This window comes from Thrips palmi, unplaced genomic scaffold (genome assembly GCF_012932325.1).
Source record: "Thrips palmi isolate BJ-2018 unplaced genomic scaffold, TpBJ-2018v1 HiC_scaffold_3, whole genome shotgun sequence".
NCBI lineage: Eukaryota > Metazoa > Arthropoda > Insecta > Thysanoptera > Thripidae > Thrips > Thrips palmi.
The window spans coordinates 5,730,449-5,755,531 of NW_023144630.1; the positions used below are offsets into that span (position 1 = coordinate 5,730,449).

The 25,083-nt window shown below is 50.4% G+C and overlaps 2 protein-coding genes across 3 annotated transcripts in view; one reads left to right on the forward strand and one right to left on the reverse strand.

Moving 5' to 3' along the window:
• Positions 1-4,903: 4,903 nt before the first annotated feature.
• LOC117648056 (rho GTPase-activating protein 10-like) lies at positions 4,904-15,347 on the forward strand. Of its 2 annotated transcripts, none has more exons than XM_034390220.1 (19): positions 4,904-5,063; positions 5,498-5,655; positions 6,231-6,302; positions 6,374-6,586; positions 6,707-6,811; positions 7,547-7,621; positions 7,717-7,786; positions 7,879-7,976; positions 8,054-8,148; positions 8,273-8,381; positions 9,090-9,198; positions 9,285-9,506; positions 9,577-9,682; positions 9,777-9,936; positions 10,013-10,252; positions 10,340-10,703; positions 10,782-10,968; positions 11,051-11,133; positions 11,229-15,347. In XM_034390220.1, exons 1-19 carry the CDS (start codon positions 4,904-4,906, stop codon positions 11,318-11,320), a joined length of 2,718 nt encoding a protein of 905 aa, XP_034246111.1. In that variant the 3' UTR covers positions 11,321-15,347. The 2 variants fall into 2 exon arrangements, with proteins under 2 accessions (XP_034246111.1, XP_034246112.1); XM_034390221.1 differs by having other exon boundaries at positions 8,273-8,354.
• LOC117648448 (V-set and immunoglobulin domain-containing protein 2-like) overlaps positions 14,355-25,083 on the reverse strand; it is a 95,449-nt gene continuing 84,720 nt past the window's right edge. Inside the window, exon 6 of the mRNA XM_034390952.1 lies at positions 14,355-14,425. Within this exon, the coding sequence (XP_034246843.1) occupies positions 14,355-14,425 (71 nt within the window). The remainder of the gene's footprint in view (positions 14,426-25,083) is intronic.

Below are 25,083 nucleotides of genomic sequence, written 5' to 3' on the forward strand. Positions count from 1 at the left end.
CCAGGGCGACCCCACTGGCTCCGCCCCGCCGGCACCCGCAGCGGCCTGCGCGCCATCACCGTGCGTGTTCGCTCTGTCTCTCTCGCACCCACTCGCAACGCCCTGTGGGTGCGAGCGAGACGGCGGATAAAAGCGATGTCCGTTTCCTCACCGGTCGCTGCAGAAGGGGCCGCAGTGGCGCTGCCCTGCGCGTGGCCGCCGCCCCCGGGGGTGGGGGCGTGGGGGGGCCCAGCTGCGCCGCCTCCGGGGGCAGCACGATGGGTTCCAGCACCACGGGGCCGCGCCCGGAAGGCCCTGGACCTGCAGCGCCCGGCGCAGGCCTGGTCCAAGCACACGCTCCGGTTGCAGCATCAGCAGGCTCCTTCCGAGGAGCCGTTTTCGTCGCTCTGTCTCTGTCGCACTCAGGGGGCGTCCTGAGGGACAGGGTGACGGAAACGACTCCCGGAATCAGTCGACGGTCTCACCGTGCGGGCGCCACGGCCATGGCGGTGGCGGTCGACGCGGTGCTCGGAGCTACGCCGGGCTACTCCGCCGGCACCGGGACTTCCCTCTGGACCCTGGCCACCCTGGGCGGCATCACCGCCTGGCCAGGTCGTGGAGGCCGCCGACGACGTGGACCTGCGGCGGGGGACACATTCAATCATTGTTCCGTTCGGAGTGCGAGAGAGACAGAGCGACGAAAAGGACTCTCGGAGTCAGGCCGCAGGCGCCTGCGAGGTAGGCCGTCGCCCTGCCCGCAACACACCGGTGCGTCGCGCGCCGGCTCGGTGGCCTACCTCGCAGGCGGCCTCCAGGTCTCCGAATCAGCAGTCCGGCCGCGCAGTGGGCCAGAAGACCGACCGGTGGAGGCAACCAAAACTCTAGACGCGGTTTGAGCTCCAGAGTCGCTAAACAGGACTCAAATCGCACGTGTGACCCCACCAATGGATTCCTCGTTCAGAGAGCAATCCATTGGTGGGGTCACACGTTCGGTTCGGGTCCTGTTTGGCGACTCTGGAGCTCGAAACGCGTTTCGGATTTTGACCGCCTGCACCGCCGGTCCTCTGGCCCACTGAGCGCCTTCCTGCTGCAGTGCAGACCGATTTCCAGGAGTCGTTTCGTCTCTCGGTCTCGCTCGCACCCGCATGGGACGCCCCATGAGTGCGACAGAGACCGAGCGACGGAACGGACGGAACGCCGGGCGGAATCAGTCGACTGGAGGTGAAAGCGCGAGGCCGCGAGGGCCGCGAGGCAGTGCGATAGTCGCGGGTCTCGACGCGATGCGACGCGCGACCCGCGCACCGCGCAGCGCACAGTGGGCCAGAAGACCGGTGGAGGCGGACAAACTCTAGACGCGTTTTGAGCTCCAGAGTCGCTAAACAGGCCTCGAAACGGACGTGTGACCCTACCAATGGATTCCTCGTTCGGAGAGCAATCCATTGGTGGGGTCACACGTTCGGTTCGAGTCCCATTTAGCGACTCTGGATCTCAAAACGCGTCTAGAGTTTTGTCCGCCTCAACCGCCCTTTGGACCACTGTGCAGCGCAGCGACGTGCCGCCACCGTCCACGTTGTTGTTGTTGTCTCCTCTCGTGTTGTTGCTGGACGGCGGTGCGCGCGTGTGTGCCGTGCGTGACCGTGCTGGAGGTCAAAGCCATCCCAAACTACTTGTTGCTGACACAACTCCACCCACAGGTTCTCCCGTAGGCTCCCACCGTCCAGTGTTGTTGTTGTTGCGTCTCCTCTCGTGTTTTTGCTGGACGGCGGTGCGCGCATGTGTGCCGTGCGTGACCGTGCTGGAGGTCAAAGCCATCCCAAACTACTTGTTGCTGACACAACTCCACCCACACACGCGTATTCTTTCCGTGTAGTGCATCACCACACTGCGAAGCGCTCGGCGAAGCGACCGAGCGAGGCAGTGCTTCATTTCCAAACACAGGTGAAGCCAAAGCGCTGCACCGTTGCACTTTTCTTCAAGCGTATAAGACTTTGTGGTGCTCACGCTCTTTTTCAAGCTCTCAGGAAGCATAGCCACCACTCTCGGAATGAGTCTCCTGTCGTTGAATGCGACGGGGGCACAGCGGGCCTGAAGACCAGTGGAAGCGGCCAAAATTCTAGACGCGTTTTTAGCTCCAGAGTCGCTAAACAGGACTCGAACCGACCGTGACGACGTGGATCCCGCCGGACGCCATCCATGCGTCACTACCGGCCGGCAGTCCCATTTGGCGGCTCTGGGGGTCAAAATCAGTCCGGGATTTTGGCCGCCTCCACCGGTCTTCTGGCAAATCCACTGTGCGCGGCTGCCATTACCGACAGGGCGACAAACTCGAACCGTGAAAGGGAAGTGCGGTGGCACTGCCACGCCACTGCCACGCCACTGCCAGTGCACTGACCGGCACGACGCACGCACACACGCTCAAACAGCGACGGCGGTGTGGTCTGCTAAACGCCCTGCCCGCCTTGTTTACACTTGTTGCGTGAGCGGGCAGCACACTGCAGCGAGCTTCAACACATCGCACGGCCGTGTCAGGCCAGGCCGTCCGTACACTGCCAAGAAGACTCAGCGTGGAGGTGTGCAGGTCTGGCTTACGTTGCACTTGTCGCGGTCGAAATCCCGGACGCGTTTTGAGCTCCAGAGTCGCTAAACAGGACTCGAACCGAACGTGTGACCCCACCAATGGATTGCTCTCCGAACGAGGAATCCATTGGTGGGGTCACACGTTGGGTGGATGCACTCCCTAAAGCCAACGCGGCCCAGCTTCCCACGGTGTGGGCGATTTCCGGCCCGCGGTATCAGCCAGAGACAACATCAACCGATCAAAAACACGCCGCGTTCCCCACATTTTTTTGCTTTTCTTTTCGGAGAGTCGCGTGTCACGGCTTGTCCGCTGCATGCAGCGCGCTCTGTCGCACTCGTGCCATGACCGCCACTTTTCCCTCCGCGCTTTGCCAGCTTTGCAATGAGCATGAGAGAGATAAGCACGTGCTGGCACTGCACTGGGCATCGCCAGCCCCGCCAGGCGTTTTCGCCTCTCCGCTCCACAGTGGATTTGCCAGAAGACCGGTGGAGGCGGCCAAAATCCCGGACGCGTTTTGAGCTCCAGAGTCGCTAAATGGGACTCGAACCGAACGTGTGACCCCACCAATGGATTGCTCTCCGAACGAGGAATCCATTGGTGGGGTCACACGCTGGGATCGAGTCCTGCTTAGCGACTCTGGAGCTCAAAACGCGTATATAGCATTTCGGCCGTCTCCACCGGTCTTCTGGCCCACTGTGCGCTCGCACGCGCGCCCGTGTCCTTTCCGACGAAAAGTTTCATGAAAGTAATCGATTCCTCGGACGGCGCTTCGAGTTGGAGGCCGCCTCGTTTCCCCCGTCCGTCTGGCCTTGTCTGGCTCGCGATCCTCGCCATCGGTGCATCGTCTCTTCTCTCTTTTCGATCGCCGCTCGACTTTCCGACTTTCGCAGCTCCGCGGTGCTGCCCGCCCCGCCGTGGCCCATCTGGCCACCCACTGAAATAGCACCCCAGCGTAAACTCGCTCCAAAATAGGGGGACTCGCCCCTGGGGGGCTGCGCGGGGCTGCGCGGGGCGCTGTCGGCGGGCCGAGGTGCCCCCAGGGAGGCCTTGGGGCGACCAACTGTTTTCGGACCTTGAGGCAGTCGGTTTGGTTTGACTGCACGGGCTAAAATTACGATTTGCGCACTCTCTTGCACCAGACGCTCTGGGCCCAGGCCCAGGCCCAGGCCCAGGCCGGCCACGAAGACGTTCCTCCTCCAGCCGCTCTCGCTCCAAGACGCTCGTCTAACTACTGGCCCTTACGTCCTGCCGTGCTGTGCTGCACGGGTGCTGCTAGTCCTGCAGTGGTGTGACTTTGGTCCCCGCCAAAAATGCAACAGTCCCTTGGTCCCTCGCAGAATCGCGAATGGCGCCACTCGGCCTGACGGCGCCTCAGGCGGCCAGGTATTCCCGACTTGACTGCCCTAGTCCGCTTTGCCAGGCTTGGCCCGGCTTTGCCCGAGTTGTGTTGCCATGGCGACGGACCAGACTGCCCTTCCCGCGCCTCCGTTCGAACCACCCTCCGTGCTCGTGCACAGTGGGCCGGAGGACCAGCGCCGGTGGCCAAAACTCTAGACGCGTTTTCAGCTCCAGAGTCGCTAAACAGGACTCAAACCGAGCGTGTGACCCCACCAATGGATTCCTGCTTCGGAGAGCAATCCATTGGTGGGGTCACACGTTCGGTTCGAGTCCCATTCAGCGACTGTGGAGCTCAAAACGCGCCTGGGATTTTGACCGCCTCCACCGGTCTTCTGGCCCACTGAGGCATGCCTGGACAGTCCTGGGTAAACGGCTGCCGGCATGAGCTAGCTGCTGCAGCTGCAGGCGTGTAAAAATAACAGCTGTAAACGCGCTCGGTGCGTCCAGCCGGCAGCCGAACCGCCAGCCAAGCCGCCAGCCAAGCTGGCCAAGCCACGCCGCTTTCCTGTCGAGACCCTTTCCTCCCTCTAGACTATAGAGTCGGGGCTTCTAGCTTCGAGTCCTGCTTTCTGTTTTGCACTTGGCGTCGCTTCGCTGCCACGCGGTGCGGTTCGCGGTGCGCGGTGCGTCGCATCGCGTCCGTGGTGGCGGGCTTGGGCTGGGTCTAGCCTCGCGCGCCTCGCGCCGCTACCGCCCCCCCCCCTCCCCACTCCCCGGGCCCCTCCCACTCTAGAAGGCAGTGCGTTGTGGCCCAGTCTCTTTGCGCGCAGTTTCCAAGGCAGTGGTTGTGACGAAAATATGTCAGCTGCTGGTGCCTTGTTTATTTCGTTTTGGATTTCGTGTGCCAAAATCAAAATCCCGAGGTGTCGCGAAAATGATGATATGTTTGGTGGTGTTGAGAGTGATCGTCATTAATTCATGTAGTGTTTTAAAGTGATACCCGTCAAAATGGGTGTGGGACTTCAGCCTCTGGAGTTCACGGACTGTTTGACTGATAGTCCTCACTTTAGAGAAAATCTCCATAGACACGAAAAGGAGTTGGAGAAAACTAGTCAACAGATCAAGAGGCTCATCAAGGAAGTGAAGGACTTGCTCAGTGCTGCTAAGAGTAAGTTGAAAATTAAGTGCCTCTGCAGTTGGCTTACTTTCTATTTGTTGGTCTAGATTGAGGTTGGAGGCCCATCTGTCATGTTATTTCTAGCTTAAATTTTTAGTCTGTTTTTTCTAAAATGACCTCTGCCTCATTTTGTATTGTTACATTCAAAGATTTTCACGATACGGCCCCCTCATTAAATGCTGTAGTCCCTTGTAGGTTCCAACTTCAGCTGAGGTCTGATTTTGAATTGTAATTTTAGAGTTTTGAAGTGATATTCACTACTTTCAACTCCCCTATCTATTAGTTTTTGCTTTGGAACAAGATTTTAGCCTCAGTTATCATTGCTGTTATCAGCATTTTATAATGTTTTGAACTACATACATCAACCATCTCTCAAACTTTTCCTTTCTGTCGTATACATTTTGGCCCATTTCTTTTATTTTCAGATCTTTCTCGTGCCCAGCGCACACTCTCTAAAAGTTTGGAAAATTTCAGCTTTGAGTGCATTGGAACCTCACAAACTGATGATGAGGTTGTCATATCTAAGTCTTTGGCCCAGATGGGGAGACTTATTGCATCTATTGAAGATGAACGAGACAATATGGTATGTTATGTAACAATTTATTGTCGTATATTTATGTTTTCCTTGCCTGTTCACTTTAGACCAGGTGCTCTTGTGTTATATACATGACCAATTTGTGTATGCCATTTTGATACCTTTGATTTATATTGTTAATTAGAGTCACTGTTGTTTCATTTGGAATCCTATTATCACATTCCTATCAGTGTTCACATATTTTAGTCAAATCTTTGGTCCATCTTCTATTGACCAGCATTCTGTAACAAGCACATCCTACTGATTTATGGTTGTTTTGTTTTCACTTAATTTATGGCATTGTAGTTTAATTTAATCACCTGTTGAAAACGTGTGCTTATTTTATTCTTGCTGCAAGGATTGCTCTTTTGAGCTGTGTTATTAGGTAAATGAGAATTATATCATATTTGTTGAGACATTTTGCTAGATCTAGTTCTAGTGTAGCAAACAAAAAATAGTCTTGTAGATCAGTAACCTTTTACCAAGGCAAGCAGGGTGCATGACTGCGTTACCCATCAAGACCACTGCACTGTCAAGAGCATCATTGTGTCCACTTTCTTAAATATTTTGTTCTTCTCTTGTAGCTGGAACGAGCATATGATCAAATTATTGTACCCCTTGACAACTTCCGTAAAACTCACATTGGAGGAGTTAAGGTAACTCAACTTCCTGCATTTTGAAACATCCTCTTTTATTCTTCCAGAGACTAATTTGTCTTATTTTTCAGGAGGGGAAGAAAAAGTTTGATAAACAGACAGCCAAATTCTGTCAAAGCCAGGAGCGGTACCTCAACCTCTCTACTAAAAAACAAGATAATGTTCTTCAAGAAGCCGATGCTACGCTTCAATTGGAGCAGCGATCTTTCTGTCAAGCTAGTCTTGAGTATGTTTTTGTGCTTCAGGCAGCACAAGAACGTAAAAAGTTTGAATTTGTAGAAACGGTAGGGACGCAACAATATGCCTTTGTGAAGTAAAGTAAATCTTGGCTCAACTTCAGGAGTTGTGGTCTGGATTTACCTTAAAGTTCGAAGTTGTTCACCTGTTTCATCTTTGGTTTTCAGCTATTGAGTTTTATGTTCAGTTGGCTCACCTTTTACCACCAAGGCCATGAAGTTGCAGAGGATTTTAAACCATACATGCGAGAGCTTCAGATTCGCATCCAAAAGGTACATACTCTCAATCTCTTGTGATTTTGCTTCATATCTGTAATTTGCCAGGCTTTTCTGTTCTTTTTTTTTCCTTTTTAATTATGATACTCATTTTGTAATTCTCATTTTCATTTATTATGCCTTACTTAAGTTCCAATTTGGCAAATGGAAATGAGTTCTCAAAAGGATCTTTAGAGAATGGTACAATTCTAGTAGAGTTGAGGCCAGTGAATGGTGAAGGATCGAGCTAAGGCATTCCGTATGTAACTGTGTGCTGGGTCTTTTGTTTGATTTCAAATTTGTAGCTTCTCTTTGGCATTTGAAAAAGTTTTGTTTATCAGTTGCTATATTTTATGCATCTCTAATGTGTATGTGTTTTTGGCTGTATACTATATCTTTTACTGTTGGAACCTAATCCGGTCTTCTTTCGCTACCATTTTACTTTCATAGCTTGTATATTTTCTTGTTTTAATTGTTTGACCGCTGAGGGTTTCCTATTGATTCCCTTAAGTTGCACTTACTATCTCTTGACCTCTTTTTAACTCAACTGTAAGGCTTGGTTTTTGAACTTTATTTTGTTTTGATCAGTTTCTTCAAACATCGTAATGTGAAATGATAATTTTTTTCAAGCAAATTTCATGAAGTGTGAAGTTTTGCATGGTTTTCACAGTCTATTTATCTTGTCTGCACCTGTGAGTTTTACTGTATACTCTTCCCATATGTATTTTGTCTAACTTCCATATTCTGTTACAGACAAGAGAGAATTTCGAGGAAACTCGAGACAAAACTGAATCACTTATGAAAAAAATGTTAGAAATGAGGCAAACGGTAAGAAAGATTCTTGTACTTAGACTGCAGCCTTTTTTCTCTTCGTGTATTTTGGTTTCTCAATGACTTAACAAATTTTTTTTCAATTTTCTTAGAAACCAGTTGAGGCTGGAATCACAAACAAGCAGTACACAAGGGAGGGATATCTCTTCATGATGGAAAAGAGTAAGTACCATTTAACTGTTTTAATGGACCTTAAGGATTTCTTGGTTACCTTTTTTCACTGCCCTTTACACTTTTTCTCCTTTTTCTTGTAGAAGCCTTTGGAACTACTTGGAGTAAACAGTACTGTACCTATCAGCGGGATAAAAAGGAATTCATCATGATACCCTATAACCAAATGACAGGGAAATTTGTGAGTAGTCTTCTTAAAATTTGTGTATTAAATTTTGAAGTTTTTGAATTTTTGCTAAAATAAATTACCATGCACAGAACACGTCTGAAAAAATGATACTGGCATCATGTGTGCGGAGAATGTCTGATTCCATAGAGAAACGTTTTTGTTTTGATGTTACTTCTGTTGACAAGTAAGTTCCCTTAGATGTGTAACTTAATAAAGTTTTTTTAAAAGTGTGTTTTACCTTATTTTTTTTTGCATGTGTGTGTGTGTGCGTGTTTTGCTCTCAATTTTCATTGTGTTGTCATTTTCAGACCTGGTGTTGTTTACACCCTTCAAGCACTCTCTGAAGAGGATCGCAAGTCTTGGATGGATGTAATGGATGGGAAGGAGCCTGTAAGTGAAGAACCACACTTTGCTATGGTATGTAGCCGAATGGAGACTGGCCAATGTTTATGATGGTGGTGCTTTGAACATCATCTGCATGTTCCCTATTTCAATGGGGAGGGCCTCTCTACTTTGTACACAAAGTTGGAGCTTTCCTAGAGGCATGCTATTGAAATTGCTTACATCTCCCTTTATTTGCGTATCACGTTCATGGATGTGCTTTAATCCTGTTTTGCATGTTAATGAATGTGTGTGCATTGCTTCTGAAAAGAATTAGATTAAGATTTGTGTTCCATCGTCATCATAGATAATTTTTGTTTCCAAAAATGATACTTGCATCTTTGCTATCTTATAATAATTTTGCCTCATAATAATTTTGTTTACACGTATTATTTATTTCAACAACTGGTCCTTTTTCTAATCAAACCTGCACATGGTTTTTTTTTCTAAAAATCACCTCTTTTTCTGTCTTACCATCCTCCATATGGCCACCTCCCTCGGTTACATTCCATTCACTAGTTTTAAGAAACTTGCTGCTTGATTTGGTTTTAGTCATGCATAAGGATTTTTATTTCTGCTATCTATTTGGTGCTAATATGCTGTATTTCCATCAGAGTGTAATGTGTGAATCTTGTGTTTGCATTCAACTGATCATTGGATGAATCTCGATGCATCTTAAAACACTTTTGATGTCTACTCTCAGAGTGTGTTGTCCTCTTCCTTCATGCATTTATTCTCTTTCAGACATACACACAGCCAGGAAAAGTAGTTAAGGAAAGAGTTGAAGAAAGGGCATTGGATGAGGTTGGATTTATGTTTGTGAACAAATGTATTGAAGCATTGGAAACTCGTGGTTAGTAAATTTGTTGAATTTATGCCCTCAGTTTGCGTCTTGGAAATTTCCTGCCATATTTTTAATATTTATATCAATTTGCACAGGTTTAGAAGAACAAGGTCTGTACAGAGTTGTGGGAATTACCTCCAAAGTATCAAAATTGTTATCTCTTGGATTGGACCGTCGGAAATTGGAGAAATTAAACCTTGATGATGCCTTTGAATGGGAAAGCAAAACTATAACAAGTGCACTGAAGACTTATCTACGTAATCTACCTGAGCCTCTGACTACTTTCAGATATCACAATGGGTTCATAGCTGCAGCTAGTGCGTATTTTGTGTTCTGCTGAGACCTTAATTTATTTTTTCCTGTTTCTAAATTCTCATTATTTTTCAGAGCAAGAAACCCAACAAATGAGGGTTAATGATGTTCACGTACTTATGCACCGGTTGCCACAAACAAACTTCAATATGCTGGATATTCTCATTTCCCATCTAACTAAGTGAGTAGTATTTGTCTTTTTTCTGAGTCCGTGTTCTTCTTGCCGTATCCTTGATTTTCAAAACAAAATCTCTTCTTTTTTTTCTCTTTTGTAGCGTCTCAGCCAAGTCTGATAAGAACCTCATGAGTGTTAGTAATCTTGGAGTTTGTTTCGGACCAACTTTGTTACGTCCAGAAGAAGAAACTGTTGCTGCTATAATGGATATAAAATTCTGTAATGTTGTGGTTGAAATTCTTATTGAAAATTATGAAAAGGTTAGATATCTTACAGTGCTTTGGTTCATTTATTTCATTTTCATTTTCAATTTTCTTTACAACTTTTATTGTTTAGATATTCAAGTCGGAGCCAGAGACTTTGGACTCAATACCTCCAGATGTACGTGTGGAAACAAGGAATGATGTGAGGCCAGAGACACGACAAGATTTAAGACCAGACACCAGACCAGAAATCAGGCCAGATGTTCGAACATATGTGAAAGCAGAGCCCACGTATATATCTACAACCCCACCTCATTCATTAACTCATGGCATTATAAGGGGACCTCACCATGTATCTCCAGTGCAACATCATGTTAGTAATTTCTAAACAAGTGCTTTGCTTGCTTCTCTCTATCACATGTATCATGTGTTCTTATTTGCTTTCACTTTCTTTCATTAGGTGGGACCAAAGATACACTATGATGGTGCAATGCGAGGTGACCTGAGTTCTTCTCTTAGTTCAAGCATGCACAATGTTGCTAGTGGCGCAGATACAGTGGTGCATAGATATCACATGAGTGTTGACCACATGAGCCGAGAGCATGCTGTTCCTACGCAGACTTCGCCACAGCAAGCACAACCGCAGCAACCCTCTCAACAAAGGCACATGGTACGCCTCATGAGACCAACTAGTCGAACAACAGCCTACTCAGAAGGAAATCTTCTTAGTCTTCAACAACAACAACAACAACAGCAGCAACAGCAGCAACAGCAGCAGCATCAAATGCAAAAGGCCATGGCTCAACCATTTTATGGCGCTCTTGGTATGTCTCTTGTGGTGCTTTGTGGTTTACTTTTGTTTAGAAATTGTTTTCTAATAGATGAATGTGCTCAAATTTCAGTTAATGCCAGCCGAGCTGATGCTTTAAATAGCACTAGCAGCTCTAATGAGTCTGTTTCGTCTCTGTCTTCAAGAGATGTGAATGTGCACAGTAACTACTCAGCTGTCATACCTCAGAAAAGTAAAAGAGGAGCTGTCGGAAAGATGAATTACCACTTTGCTACCAGTTACCAGCCACATGAAACTTTGTAAGTATTTCTAAATCTTTTTTCCAAAGATTAGTATTTCTTTTCCCTGTTAATTCATTCTTAAACTTCCATTGTTTTACAGCAGACGGGTCCGAACACTTTACGCTTGTCTTGGAGAGAATGATGGGGAGCTCTCATTTGAACCTAACCAAATTATAACCAATGGTATGTTTTGCTCATTTATCACTCTACACATTGCTGTTTATTTGTTCGTCAGTAGTGAATTGCACTTGGTAACTTTTGTGTCCTCTTTTTCACAGTTCGATCATCTCTTGAACCTGGCTGGCTGGAAGGCACCTTAAATGGTAAAAGTGGCTTGGTTCCGGAGAACTATGTAGAGGTTCTTCCCTGACCAATGCTGAGCCCTAGGTTGGGATCGGGGCTCCCATCAGGGTCGCGCTCTGGGTATCGCTCGGGATCTGGTTCATCGAGCCCAGCAACAAGCCGCACAGCGTCTCCTCTGCCAGCGCAACTGAGCTCAAGCAGCGCCAGCAGTAGTTCTGGTGTTACTGTTCCTCATAGTCCCAGTATTGGATTACGAAGTGCTGGACAGAGAGCTGGTTGCGACTCACCTGTAAGAAGTCCTGGACCTCATCACAAAGCCATTGCTAATGTTTCCAAGACGGACATTAAGTCAAAGTTGAATACAAAGGCTATTACTGTGCCTCGCAGCTACCCGAGCTGTCAGGCAGGCCAAGGTTCTTGTGGTCCAGTACCCCAGGTGAAGCCCCATCTCAGTTTAAGTGATGTGGCTCAAAGAAAGCCTCATCCCCACCATTGACATTTACTCAGCCTGGAGAGTAATGGGTAATCAACCGAGTGAAAAAGTGGTTTCGACGTTCTTTACCATAATGGTGGACTTTTTGATAGTGTGGCTGCACTTATACACTACATATTGTCAATTACTCTTTGTGAAACAAAAGTTTTTTGACTGCTGTAATCTAGACTACTCATAAGAGAAATACGCTATTTGGCAAATTTTTATGCTCTTATATCATTTGGTAGAAGTGTCAATTTTTCAATGCTCATGGCCTTGTAGTCAAAACAATATTGACGTCCAATATCAACATATCAGGATTATTGGCTTTTTGTCATTGAAAACTGAAGTGTAAGCTTTTATCATTTTTAAATGACTAGGGACTGTAGGGAAGGGTTTTTAATTAACTTGACTATTCTGTGTTTTTCTTTTTTGAAGGAAACCATTTGATCCAATTGTCCATTTTGTTATTTGACAACAATGTTTGAGCACTGCCAATGCTTCTGTGTGTGTTTGCACTTATTTTAATTAAGGGAGCTGGTTTTGTAAGTGCAGCTACTTCTGATTCTAGTCTCTAAATAGAGAACTCTCCAATGATACCTAAACCTGTAACTTTTTTTGTTAATGAAGCAGGAATGAGAGTTAAAAAATCTGATCTTCACAAGGCCAAAACAGATATGGGCCAAAGACAGCATATAAAAATGAGCTCTTACTATACTAGTCTATGCTTTGATTTTTTAAATGATTTATTCACTTAATTATTAAATAGACATGTTCTCATTTTTCAATACTTTTATTTGAAGACCAGTACAAGTACTGTTTGTATCATGTAATCAGGTTCAATTTAAACTGTATTTTCTGTGTGTAAATAAGTATGCCTGAATGTCTTGTAACTAAAGTTTTGACCAAAAGTAATAATGTTCATATTTTGTAATAAATCTGTGCCTAAACTGAATTGACTTAGAAAGTGTAAAATTTAAGTTATTGTATTGTATTTTCTGTATACTGCTGCTGACATGACAAGTCCAGTCGCAATTTGTATTTGTATTTATTATGTAGTCGTTGGTCATTATTGAACAAAGCTAATCAAATATTTTTTAGGAATTCTCTAGGCAGTTAAATTGTACAATATTTTTTAACAAAAGACATACATTTTGTGGCAAATTACTGTCAGCTACTAATGCTTAGTCAGTCATAATATTTCATGTTCTTCTGGTTTTATGGAACATCTTCGTCGATTGGAGGAATTAAGTCACCAAGGATTGTGAATGTTGAAATTGATAAAGCATTTCCTATCTTGCCAATGATTCCTTTATTTAAAATTATGAAATGCTTTACTGGGATGCTTTGCCAGTCGGACAAAAGTCAGAGAAAAGGCGAGAAAGGCTGTGGATTGCAGTGAATATATTGACGGCCTTAGCTCTAGCCTTACTGCTGTTGTGATTGAAACTCCATACCTTTGAAGTGTTCGAAAGTATGTATGTACTTAAAGCTAACATATCACAAATTGTGATTTTTTTTGCATTCAACTCTCAATGTAACAACCCCCTCCCCTCCTTCTCATAAATTGTATTTCTTAATTTGTGTACTTGGGCTGGTAGGTGACATGACATACTTCTGACTTATGTATCAATAGATTCAATTGTCCATGCCTTAACAACTATTGCAGAAATGACCTCCAAGATGATAAAGGTATGCTATGACATTACACATAATTCCTGACTCATACTCATTTGAGATTGATGTTTCTCTATTTTCTATGATATTAAAATGCTTCATCACTCTTTTTACATTGTAGTGTTTGAAGATTATGAAAATGTAGTGTTTTACGATTTGTCTTGAATCACTCCCATATCGTATCCTTGCGTTGCTCTTGACTGATGCTGATGCAAGATACCTTTCTATTTTTGTCAAAACTCTGACATTTAATTTAAAATTTAGGTGTCTGGTTAAGTGTGCTCTTGGGCTGGTCTCTTGCTTAGATATGTATTTCTACTTCCTGATGAATTGGAGGTTCTAGTGAGTAGTTGTTCTGATTCTGAACTGCATAATAATTAAATTGCAATACAATTATGAAGAGTACAGCACAGTGCATGATGCTTAATTTATCAAGAGAAATTTGTCTCACTTTTTTAGTAGTCGAAGGACTTTTTTCTTAGTAAGGCAAGACTGAGTAATTTGTGATGGTTCAATAGCAGAACTTTTCATTTCTCATGAGATATTTTGTTAAGGTATTTATTCTGCGAGTTCAAGTGTGGAAGATGGGCACTATTGGGGGAATAATTTGCTTTGACGATAGTCATTGTTGTGTTTCGAATTCCAGTTGTTTTTGGCAGTATGCATTGACATGCAGTGAATCTGTCAATTTGACTAACATTTCAGAATCAGAATCAATCACTATTCTTTTATAGAGAAAATCATAAGACTCCTGTGCATATCATATTTTCAAACTATTGCCATGCTTCTTTAAAAGGTGATTTTCCATTACTTCTGATAACTATTTTCCGATCTTAAGTCCAATCCTAATACGTATCAGTAGTCTATTTTCTAGGGAGAAAAAAAAAACTTTGCAAGGTATGGAATTGCTTTGCTATTAACTGCCTTTTCCCCATTGGTGTAGAGACAAAAGTTAGTCATTAGGACTCCCACTGGTCATAGATGCAGCCTTATTAGATTTGCAGCCATTAGTAGGACACTGTTCTAAGGAAAACACGGAGCTCCAGAGTCGCTAAATGGGATTCAAACCAATCGGGTGATCCCACTAATGGATTGCTCTCCGAACGAGGAATCCATTGGTGGGGTCACACGTTCGACTTGTGTGACTGTGAAGCTCAAAACGCGCCTAGAATTTTGGCCGCCTGTACTGGTCTTCTGGCCCACTGTGTGATGTAGGTGTGGATCAGGGGGTATTTATCTGTATGAGAGTTGGGAGTTAGCGTGTTGGAAGCGAGACAAGGTTGACGCACTGGCAGGGCCGAGTGTAATGGCGAGATTGTAATGTTCTAGTACTCTTTATAATCAGTATTATGTTTCAATCCTACCTTAATTGTGAATTCGTTGGAATATTTATTTAGTTGTATGTTCTGTTTTACTGTCGAAATGTCTTGTGGAACAGTAGCCATAGGCGTAAAGTTAATATATACACCCGCGCCCAGTCTGACTTAAGTTGCTTCTGTGCATACTTCAGATTAACAGTATCAAAGAGCAAATAATTTAAAGAATGGCATTTCCATAATTTCTAATTTTTACTTGTTATTCCACTTTGTGGAGCTATTTTTCTATGATAATTTTGTGTGTTAATGGTTAGATTTTATTGCATGTTGTGTTTGCAATACTTAACATTCCAAATGATATGAATAACTGTTCTAAGTACCTATGGGACGTTTTTTTCCTTACTCATGTATAAAGTCTCTTCTGTCCTTTTAAACTAATTTCTCAATGTTATTTGAATATGCCATGAAAACTTTGTTCTTGTGAATGCTATTCTCACTCTAGTTGTTCCTTTGCATTCAGTTATTGCAATGCATGTTAGTTGTATAGATATCACCAGTTGTATTTATGTATTTACTGGCAATCTGCATATATGTGTCCTGAAAAATATAAACCGATAATTGCGAGTTTATTTTTGTTTCTTCTTTACCTTTTCCATCACTCCAACTTTAGACAGAAACTTATCAATCAGTGCCTCGGTGGCTCAGTAGGCTGAAATGTCGGCCATGTCTGGGTTTCTGGATTCAAATCCCGGTTGGGGCTTATATTTTCCGCCGCAGCGTGTCAAACGGGCGGCCTACCTTGATGGCGCGGCTCTGAAATTTTTCCAAAATCTATTCAATTTTTTCTTCTTATTGTTGGTGGCGGGCGCCTTGCCCGCTTTGCCGAGGCATCCGCCCTCATTTCGGGTCTGGGTGCGCTGGACAGTGGGCCAGAAGACCGGTGGAAGCGGCTAAAATTCGAGACGCGTTTTGAGCTCCAGAGTTGCTAAATGGAACTCGAACCGAGCGCATGGCCCCACGAATGGATTCCTCGTTCGGAGAGCAATGCGCTGGTGGGGTCACACGCTCGGTTCGAGTCCCATTTAGCGACTCTGGAGCTCAAAACGCGTCTTGAGTTTTGGCCGCCTCCACCGGTCTTCTGGCCCACCGTGCGCTATGGTCGGCAATCCATTCAGATCCGTGTCCCTTCCCTCGGCCAGCCAGGCAAGCACGCCAAGCCTCGCCCCCGGACCAGTGGCCAGCGCGACCAGTATCCTGCATCCTGGGCGTGTGGCCGAATATGTGGGGGCCGCCCTTGGATTGGTGAGATGGGAAAGGGGAAGGCCGGCCTTTCGGCCAGACTCGGCCAAAAACAAGACAGCGACGTGGAATGAAATTAAGTCAGGATTAATGCCCGGGGGATCTCGCCAGAACACGCCCAGTCCGTTCCAATACCCTCCTCCCCTTCCCGTTCCCACAGCTCTCTCTCTCTCTCTCTCTCTCTCTCTCTCTCTCTCTCTCTCTCTCTCTCTCTCTCTCTCTCTCTCTCTCTCCCTCCCTCTCCCAGCCGTCCGCAATCAACTGCAATGACTACAATACAGTGCAGGGCCGCACGTGGCGAGCGAGCCCTGTGCCGGAATGGCACAACCAGCGCACAGATGGATAGATAGATAGATTGGACTCGCTGCTGCAATAAATTGGCGTGCGAATGGCGACGCGCGAAGACGGCTGGCCTCGACTCTCTCTCTCTCTCTCTCTGGCACTCCTGCGGCACGCCCCGCGAGTGCGAGAGGGACAGAGCGGCGCAGAGAGACGGGGCCGCACCAGAACGGCGCGCCTCATTCTCGTGTTCGAGGGGCAGGGGGCAGAAAAGGATGCAGGACTCAAACTGAGCGTGTGACCCCATCACATTGGTCTCCAAACGAAGAGTCCATTGGTGGGGTCTCGGTCTCACGTTCGGTTCGAGTCCCATTTAGCGACTCTGGAGCTCAAAACGCGTCTAGAGTTTTGGCCGCCGACACCGGTCTTCTGGCCCACTGTGCGGCGGTCCGCTTCCTCTCTTCCGGCCCACTGTGCGTGGCCCTGCCCCGCCTGACCAGCCTGGCTGCCTGCTTCGTCGTGCGGAGCATTGAAATGTCACGGGTATAGCCGAGGGTATAGCCCAGCCTAGCCGGGCCTAGCCGGGCCTACCCTAGCCGGGCCCAAGTGGACTCCGTCATGTTTTAATTTTGGCATTCCTCCGCGAGACGCCTCCTTTCGCCTCCACTCCGCGGGGGGCCTCCCCCTCCCCCTCCCCCCCCCACCTTGTCGCCTGCCCGCGTGCCTGGCGCGCCCCTGCGTGCCCGCGCCGCCCCTCACCGCATACCGATACGAAGGGGTAAGGGGCTCCCGCAGCCCGGCGCTGAAAAATTAAAAAAATATTCAAAAGTGAATACGTACCAAAACGTGTGACCCCACCAATGGATTGCTCTCCGAACGAGCAATCCATTGGTAGGGTCACACGTTCAGTTCGAGTCCCATTCAGCGACTCTGGAGCTCAAAACGCGTCCGGGATTTTGACCGCCTCCACCGGTCTTCTGGCCCACTGTGGTACAGAGTGACGGAGTCTGGTTTATACTGGTCGAGGGCGTGCAGCGCGCAGCGTGCTGGAGAGGCAGGCCTGCCCGCCTGGGCCCCGCCTGGGCCCTCCTAGCCCCCCGGGGGCCACGGCTCAGGCAAGGATGGAACCAAGGATGAAACCCTGCAGCCCTGGAACCCGGAAGGCGGGCGGGGGGCAGGATTGACGGGCTGGGGAGGGGGCTGGGGGGTGGGGGCGTGCGCTGATGCATATTCTTATTTTTACGGTGGCACTTGGCGAGGTTTAGGGACCACGATGACGACGCCGTGCCGCCATGCCGCCCGCACCGCGTGCTGGCCGCACCGGAGCGCCGTCTTCTAGAAGAGCAGGCACTTGTTCGGGCGGCGCGGGTGGCCGCGTAATGGTGTAACCTAGCCTGGCGTGTAACCGACGCGGCACTCGCTTCCATCCAGCACGGTGGGCCAGAATGCCGGTGGAGGCGGCCGAAACTCTAGACGCGTTTTGAGCTCCAGAGTCGCTAAATGGGACTGGAACCGAGTGTGTGACCCCACCAATGGATTGCTCGTTCGGAGAGCAATTCATTGGTGGGGTCACACGTTCAGTTCGAGTCCCATTTAGCGACTCTGAGCTCAAAACGCGTCTGGAATCCGGTCTTCTGGCCCACTGTGCAGCCTCCAGCAACAAGGAGCGGAAATACACTGCCGTGGAAAAAAAGAAAGCTCGCAGTGGAGGAGAAAGGTCTGCGCGGGCCAGCGGGCCAGCGGCCGGCCAGGCTGGGGTCTTTCTTTTTTATGTCATGTGAGTCCATTGGGGAACTGTGGGGTAAACGGAGTAAGCGCAGACGGAGTAGACGGCCACTGGGAAGACGCAGGGCAGCCTCCACTGGAAGGGCTCGGGTAACCAGGGTAACCAGGGTAACCAGGGTAACCAGGGTAACCGGCTGTACCTGTGGTGCGTACCCACGACCTTGTCTGGCCGCTCCGAGGCCCCCGAGGGGCAAGGCGGGGCGGGGCGGGGCGTGGGGCCGAACCTTCCCTTACGAGCTTGGAATTCCCACCGCAAAGGAACCACATGGAGTTCTGCCCCCGAAGTCGCGGCCTCCACCTTGCACGTGGCGTGGCGCGGCGTGGCGCGGCCTGGCCGCACAGTGCACGGTACGGCAGCACGGCACGCGCCGCTGTTTTGGAGAATTCCAGCCACAGCGCACAGTGGGCCAGACGCCGGTGGAGGCGGCCAAAACTCTAGACGCGTTTTGAGCTCCAGAGTCGCTAAATGGGACTCGAACCGAACGTGTGACCCCACCAATGGATTCCTCGTTCGGAGAGCAATCCATTGGTGGGGTCACACGTTCGGTTCGAGTCCCGTTCAGCAACTCTGGAGCTCAAAACGCGTCTAGAGTTTTGGCCGCCTCCACCGGCTTCTGGCCCACTGTGCAGCGCTTGCTCCTTGCTGCTTGCTCCTCCACCGCCTCGCTGCCTGAGACATTCCAAGCTGGGGGCTCGTGCAGGCTTGCAGGCTTGCAGGCTGCAGAACGCGGAAGCCTTCCACCGCGCTGCAACACCGCACGTGGGGGCGGCCAAAACCCTTGACGCGTTTTGAGCTCCAGAGTCGCTAAATGGGACTCGAACCGAACGTGTGACCCCACCAATGGATTGCTCTCCGGACGAGGAATCCATTGGTGGGGTCACACGTTCGGGTCGAGTCCCGCCGGCTGCCTGACGGCTGCCTCACAACACGTGGAACGACAAAAACGCCGTAAATGGAGCCATTCGCGCTGCGGGGCGCCCCCCAGCGGCGGAGGGGGGAGTTTAGGAGTGAACAAGACGCACAGGGTTGCGGCTAAGTCACCCCGAATGGCACACGCCGGCACATGCCCGACCCTGCATTCCGACAACTTTACTGCAGTTTGAAAACTTTTTCAACTCGTATAATTCAAGGCGGGGAAAAAAGGGAGGGCGTCGAGACTCGAGAGCTGGCGGCGCGGCGGCGATGACGTCGGGGAGGGGCGAGGGCGCGACCCCCCATGGGGCCCCCCAAGGGGCGCACCGGTAGCGCGTGTCGGCACGGTGGGCCAGAAGGCCGGTGGAGGCGGCCAAAACCCCAGACGCGTTTTGAGCTCCAGAGTCGCTGAATGGGACTCGGACCGAACGTGTGACCCCACCAATGGGTTGCTGTCCGAACGAGGAGTCCATTGGTGGGGTCACACGTTCGGGTCGAGTCCTGTGTAGCGACTCTGGAGCTCAAAACGCTTCCAGCAGAGCGATTCGTCGCTCTGTCTCTCTCGCACCCACGGCAACGGCCCTCAGTGGGAGAGAGACAGCGGCGACACTGCTCCTCGGAATCAGTCTGCGGGATTCAACTTACTTCTCAGCCGCGGCCGCGCGCCTCGCCGGGGCTGCGTCCAGAACGACGGGCTGCCTTCTCCGCAGCGCACTTCCTATCTGTGTCTCTCTCGCACTCATGGGCCGTTTCGTCTCGGTGCGAGAGAGACAGAGCGACGACACGCCGCTGCCCACCTCGGCCGGCGGACGGGCAAGCACTTTCGAACGCGCCGTCGGGGGCCCCGTTTGCCGGCTGGACTGGGAGGGACTGGGCGACGGGGAGGGGAGGGGAGGGGAGGACCCTCAGGGAGGACAGTTTAGAGTTGCATTTGAAATGCAAACACGGTCAAGTTTAGGAGCGCCTCTCCCAAAGTGCTTGCATATGAAACGCAATTAGTTTAGGTGCGGAAAATATCTTCCCCGCCGCCCCGGGGTCATTTCCGGTTCCGGTCAAGTTGGCGTCGGACGTCTGTCTGTCTGTCTGTCTGTCTGTCTGTCTGTCTGTCTGTCCGTCCGTCTGTCAGTGGGTCAGACGGGTCACGGCGTCGCGGTCGCACGCCCCGCGCATTCAATCGCGAATCATGACCAATCACCATTCGCACAATCTCCCCCTCTTTCCGGCACTGTTGGCGTGTTTCCGGGAGAGAGGAGAGGAGGGCGGGCGGCACACCGGAAGTGTGTGTGTGCGAGAGAGAGAGAGAGAGAGAGAGAGAGAGAGAGAGAGAGAGAGAGAGAGCGCAACACCAACCAGCTGCTGCTCCTGCTGGTGGCCCACGCGTGGTCCAGTCCTGTCGGAGGGCAGAGGGCAGCATGGGGAAATTCGTCGCGCCGAAAACGGCTTACAGTGGCGCGGACTTGAAAGGAAGTTGATTTCCCCTCGGCGGCACGTGGCCGCCCTTGCAGAGACTGCGAGTCCCTTTCGTCGCTCTGTCTCTCTCGCACTCGTGGGGCGTCCCGTGTGGGTGCGAGAGAGACAGAGCGACTCTCGGAGGCAGTCCGCGCGGTGCCCTTCGCGAGCGGCGCCCTTGTCGCGGAGGAAGGACGAAAGGGCCAATCGGCAGTGACGCCGCGACGTGACTGGCGCGTGGAGGAGAGAGAGAGAGAGAGAGAGAGAGAGAGAGAGAGAGAGAGAGAGAGAGAGAGAGAGAGAGAGAGGCGAAGAATGGCGTCATCGTGCTCGACTTAAACGTGGCGTTTAGCCATCGTTGGGGCGTTATGGATAGTTATTATGTCGTGGAGTTGGCCGGAGAGAGAGAGAGAGAGAGGCACTCGGGCTTGATTTAGTGAGGAGCGAGTGAGGCGGGAGAGACAAAAGCCGCGACGCGGGAGGACTCTATTTGTCTCATGCAGTGGCGCGCCACGGCGGTGTGGCATGGTGGGGCCGCACAAGGCGGGCCGGTCGTCCGCCCGAACTTTGGCGACCCGACGCGGAAAAATGGAAACGGCGTGCGTGTTGTTGTTCTTGTTGTTGTTTCTCCTACTGTTGTTGTTGTTTTATGTGTCGCCGTCGTGTTGTTGCTGCCGCTGCTCTCGGCCGCGCTCTGCCGCCAGTCCGGAGGGGCGCTGTTGACGCCACCTGGGTGGTCCTGGTGGTCCTGGTGGTCCTTATCGGACCCATCCTGACTTGATAATACTTTGCGGCGCTTCGCCCGGCTTGGCTCAGCTTGGCCGCGCTAATACCGGCGAGCCGCGCCGAGCCGAGCCGAGCCGAGCCGAGCCGCCAGGCCCAACTCGGTCCGGCATCGGTATAATTTGTAGGGCAGTTTCCTGCAAGTCCCGCGGGACGAATCTGGGGGACCATCATCCGCCTCCTAGGCGCCTGCACCGCAGTACAGTGGGCCAGAAGACCGGTGGAGGCGGCCAAAACTCTGGACGCGGTTTGAGCTCCAGAGTCGCTAAATTGGACTCGAACCGATCATGTGACCCCACCGATGGATTCCTCGTTCGGAGAGCAATCCATTGATGGGGTCGCACGTCCGGTTCGAGTCCCATTTAGCGACTCTGGAGCTCAAAACGCGTGTGGGGTTTTGGCGGCCGACTGTGCGGCGCCGAGAGTCCTGCACGGCGCCTGCGGATCAGCACATAGGCAAGCCCGCCACGCAGCCCTGCGCCGCGGGCAGGCCCGCTGCCCGGGCGGTCGGCTCCGCGCTTGCCAGTGCGCAGTGCCTTCTCTCTCTCTCTCTCTCTCTCTCTCTCTCTCTCTCTCCCCCTCGCGGGGCTGTCCGTTCGGGTGCGAGCGAGAAGGAGAGCGCTGGAGCCAAGCTGCACAATCAAAGAAAGCGGCACGGCGGCCGTCTCGGCCCCGGCGTGGCCCCGGCCAAGGCCCTGCATGCCCCGCTTTACGAGTTGGCCGCGACTTGGCCGGGGAGGAGAGACTCGCTGTCTCTCTCGCACCGCAGCGGCACGGCCAGGCACGGCCCGCGAGAGCGACAGAGACAGCCTGCGGCCCGTGTCGGTTTCATGAGTGGGGGGAGGGCGTCTGCGTCTCGGCGTCCCGGGGACACGTGTGTGATGAATCTCACTTTGGGGGTCCGGCCCGCGGCCCCGCTGCCCCGCGGCCCCGCTTTGCCCCGCGGGACGTCGCGTGGCCGTTCCCCAAATGGTGCCCCCCCCCCTCTCTCCTCCCCCGGTGGGTGATCTTGGGATAACGGGGGTCCTTGATCACCGCATTGAGAGCGGACCACCATCCATCTGAACACGGCTTTTCATTGGCTGGCCCTTGGGCTGGCCGGGACAGTGCAGGCCCCGCCGTGCCGTGCCCCTCCGTGCCCTGGCCCGGATATAAGACCCTGTTGTATTTCGCCGTGGCGCGCAGTGGGCCAGTGACCGGTGGAGGCGGCCAAAGCTCCAGACGCGTTTTGAGCTCCAGAGTTGCTAAACAGGGCTCAGACCGAACGTGTGACCCCACCAATGGATTGCTCTCCGAACGAGGAATCCATTGGTGGGGTCACACGTTCGGTTCGAGTCCCGTTCAGCGACTCTGGAGCTCAAAACGCGTCTGGAGTTTTGGCCGCCTCCACCGGTCTTCTGGCCCACTGTGTGGCGTGCCGTGCCTTGGATATCTCGTTTCAAGAATCGCGCTGCTGGCCGTGCCGAGGTCGGCCCGCAAGAGGCGATCCCGCGCTTCGATTGTGTGGCTGATTGGATCGGGGAAGAAAGAAAAAGCACGTAAATGGCCTAATTCTTTTCTGCGTTTCCTTTGTGGGTTCGAGAGGTCTGGGGAGTAATTGTGGGCCGAAAGCAACTCGAAAGCAACGCCGAGGCAACGCCAAAAGCAGCAAACTCACGTCGCGGAATCTGGACCAGCCCCTCGAGCAGTGGTCATCGAGGTTTATTTTCATGCCGGTGGCGGCTACGTGTGTATGTGTGTGCGTGTGTGTGTGTGCGTGTGGGCGTGTTTTTGTCTGGCCGTAAGGCGGATAAAAGAAAATTGCCACTTGTTCTGAGAAGCGCTTTATTTCGATCCACGGAAGTTTTCCTTTTCTTCACAAATTCGTTGGAAAACGCTGTCCCAGACACCCTCCAAACAAACAGTTAGAAAATAGGCTTCGAATCTTAAAATGGACACGTAATTATGTTTAATTTTTTAGTTATTCTATTATTTCTTAGTTTTTCTTTTAAGAAGTAAGTCAAAATAAGGTAAAACGAAAGACTATTTTCGAAATATTCACACGACGGTCTAGTTTTGAACCATAAAATAGAATTCTAATGGACAGAAACACAGTTTACTAGACTGCTGCGATATAAAAAACCCCTGATGCCTGTGGAGTGGGTGCATTATTTAAGTAAACCAACGGCAAATTTGAACAGACGACACGACACACATATCATAATATCATAATTTTAAGACGAAATTTTCCACTCTTTTAACAGGACAGGTGATTCTCGCACTTCATCAGTGTGAAGCAATGGAACTTCATCGTAAACGAAGTCCACTGCTTCAATCGCTTCGCCCGACAATATCGCACAACAAAGAAATTACCTACTCTGAAAAGAAACATCAACAAACTTCAAAATTTCATGTACATCAATAACCAATCTTATGTACAACACAGTTGAATCACCAGCTCAACTAAGCAGCACAGAAGTAAAAATTTTCAAAAGTTTTCGTAAAATAATTGAAAAAAAAAAACACCTGACAGTTTTGAAACAAAACATGTGGACCAACTTGAGTCCCACGAAGTCCCCAAATTTTTGGAGACGTGCCTCTTGATTCATTTAACAATCTTCGAAGAGTTTCTCATTATCTATGAGGAAAACTCCCTTCTCCCTCAAGACAGCGTGGGATGTCAAGTTGTAGAACCATAATTAAAACCCACAAGAAAAAAATCACTGTGATACCTTACAGATATTTTTTCGAATTTCTTTGGATCATGGAGAAAATCTTTACCATAATATGCTGGTGCAGCCTTTCGCCATAAGAACATTTAGAGTGTTCACAGAGCTTGCTGACGAAAGTCTCGCCCCACCTGGCTCGCAGCCCTCACACAGTGGGCCAGAAGACCGGTAGAGGCGGCCGAAGCTGACGCGTTTTTAGCTCCTCAGTCGCTAAACAGGGCTCGAACCGGACGTGTGACCCCACCAATGGACTCCTCGTTCGGAGAGCAATCCATTGGTGGGGTCACACGTTCGGTTCGAGTCCCATTTAGCGACTCTGGAGCTCGAAACGCGTCTAGAGTTTCGGCCGCCTCCACCGGTCTTCTGGCCCACTGTGCCCCGCAGCCCTTCCGGCCCTCACCCTGCGACCCGCCTCGCCTTGGCGCGCCTTGGTGAGCGTCGCACCGATCCTCCGGATTCCCTCTGTCAATATCAGGGTATTCATGGCCCCGATGGCTGCGATACTACACCCTACAGCGCGTAGCCGCGTATCGCTACACACTGGCCCGATTGCTTTCTAGAGTCAATAATTTTGAGCCAATGGGATGAGGCGGGGATTTGGCGCCACTTTCGGATTCACATTCGTCGCCCCACTCTCCGCTCCCTCTCCCTCCACGCCGCCCGGCCGCGCGATTCATCGTCGCGGTCGGAGCCACATTCACATTCGCTTATCAAAGTCACATTCACGTTCGCTTTCGAGAGGCACATTGACGTCGGCGGCCCGCGCGCTACCGGCAGGTGGCTCGGAAGTGGCGCACGGACAGCACGACGGACACGGACGCGGTGGCGAGGCCCCATCTGGACCATCTGGACAGGCTGCTCAGCGAGCCTGCAACAAAAACACACACATTCGCATTGAGATTCGATGCCGCAGTTAATCCCCATTCGTAAACGGAGCGGCGCCGCAGTTGCTGGCAATGAGCATCGAGCGTCTGTCTGTCTGTCTGTCTGACTGACTGTGTGTCTCTCCGTCCGTCTGTCTGTCTCTCCGTCTGCCTGTCCGTCTGTCTGTCTCAGGGGCGTGTGCAGAACGTTTTACTGGGGGGGGGGGCTATTGCCTAACTTGCAGGGGCGTGTACCTCAAATTGCCTACCCTCCAGGCGCGCAACA

Excerpts from the sequence above, each read along its gene's own strand:
- LOC117648056 (XM_034390220.1), top strand. The coding sequence starts at position 4,904 with ATGGGTGTGGGACTTCAGCCTCTGGAGTTCACGGACTGTTTGACTGAT. Across the intron at positions 6,812-7,546 it reads TTCAGATTCGCATCCAAAAG|ACAAGAGAGAATTTCGAGGA; the intron begins GTACATACTCTC and ends ATTCTGTTACAG. Across the intron at positions 10,253-10,339 it reads TATCTCCAGTGCAACATCAT|GTGGGACCAAAGATACACTA; the intron begins GTTAGTAATTTC and ends TTCTTTCATTAG.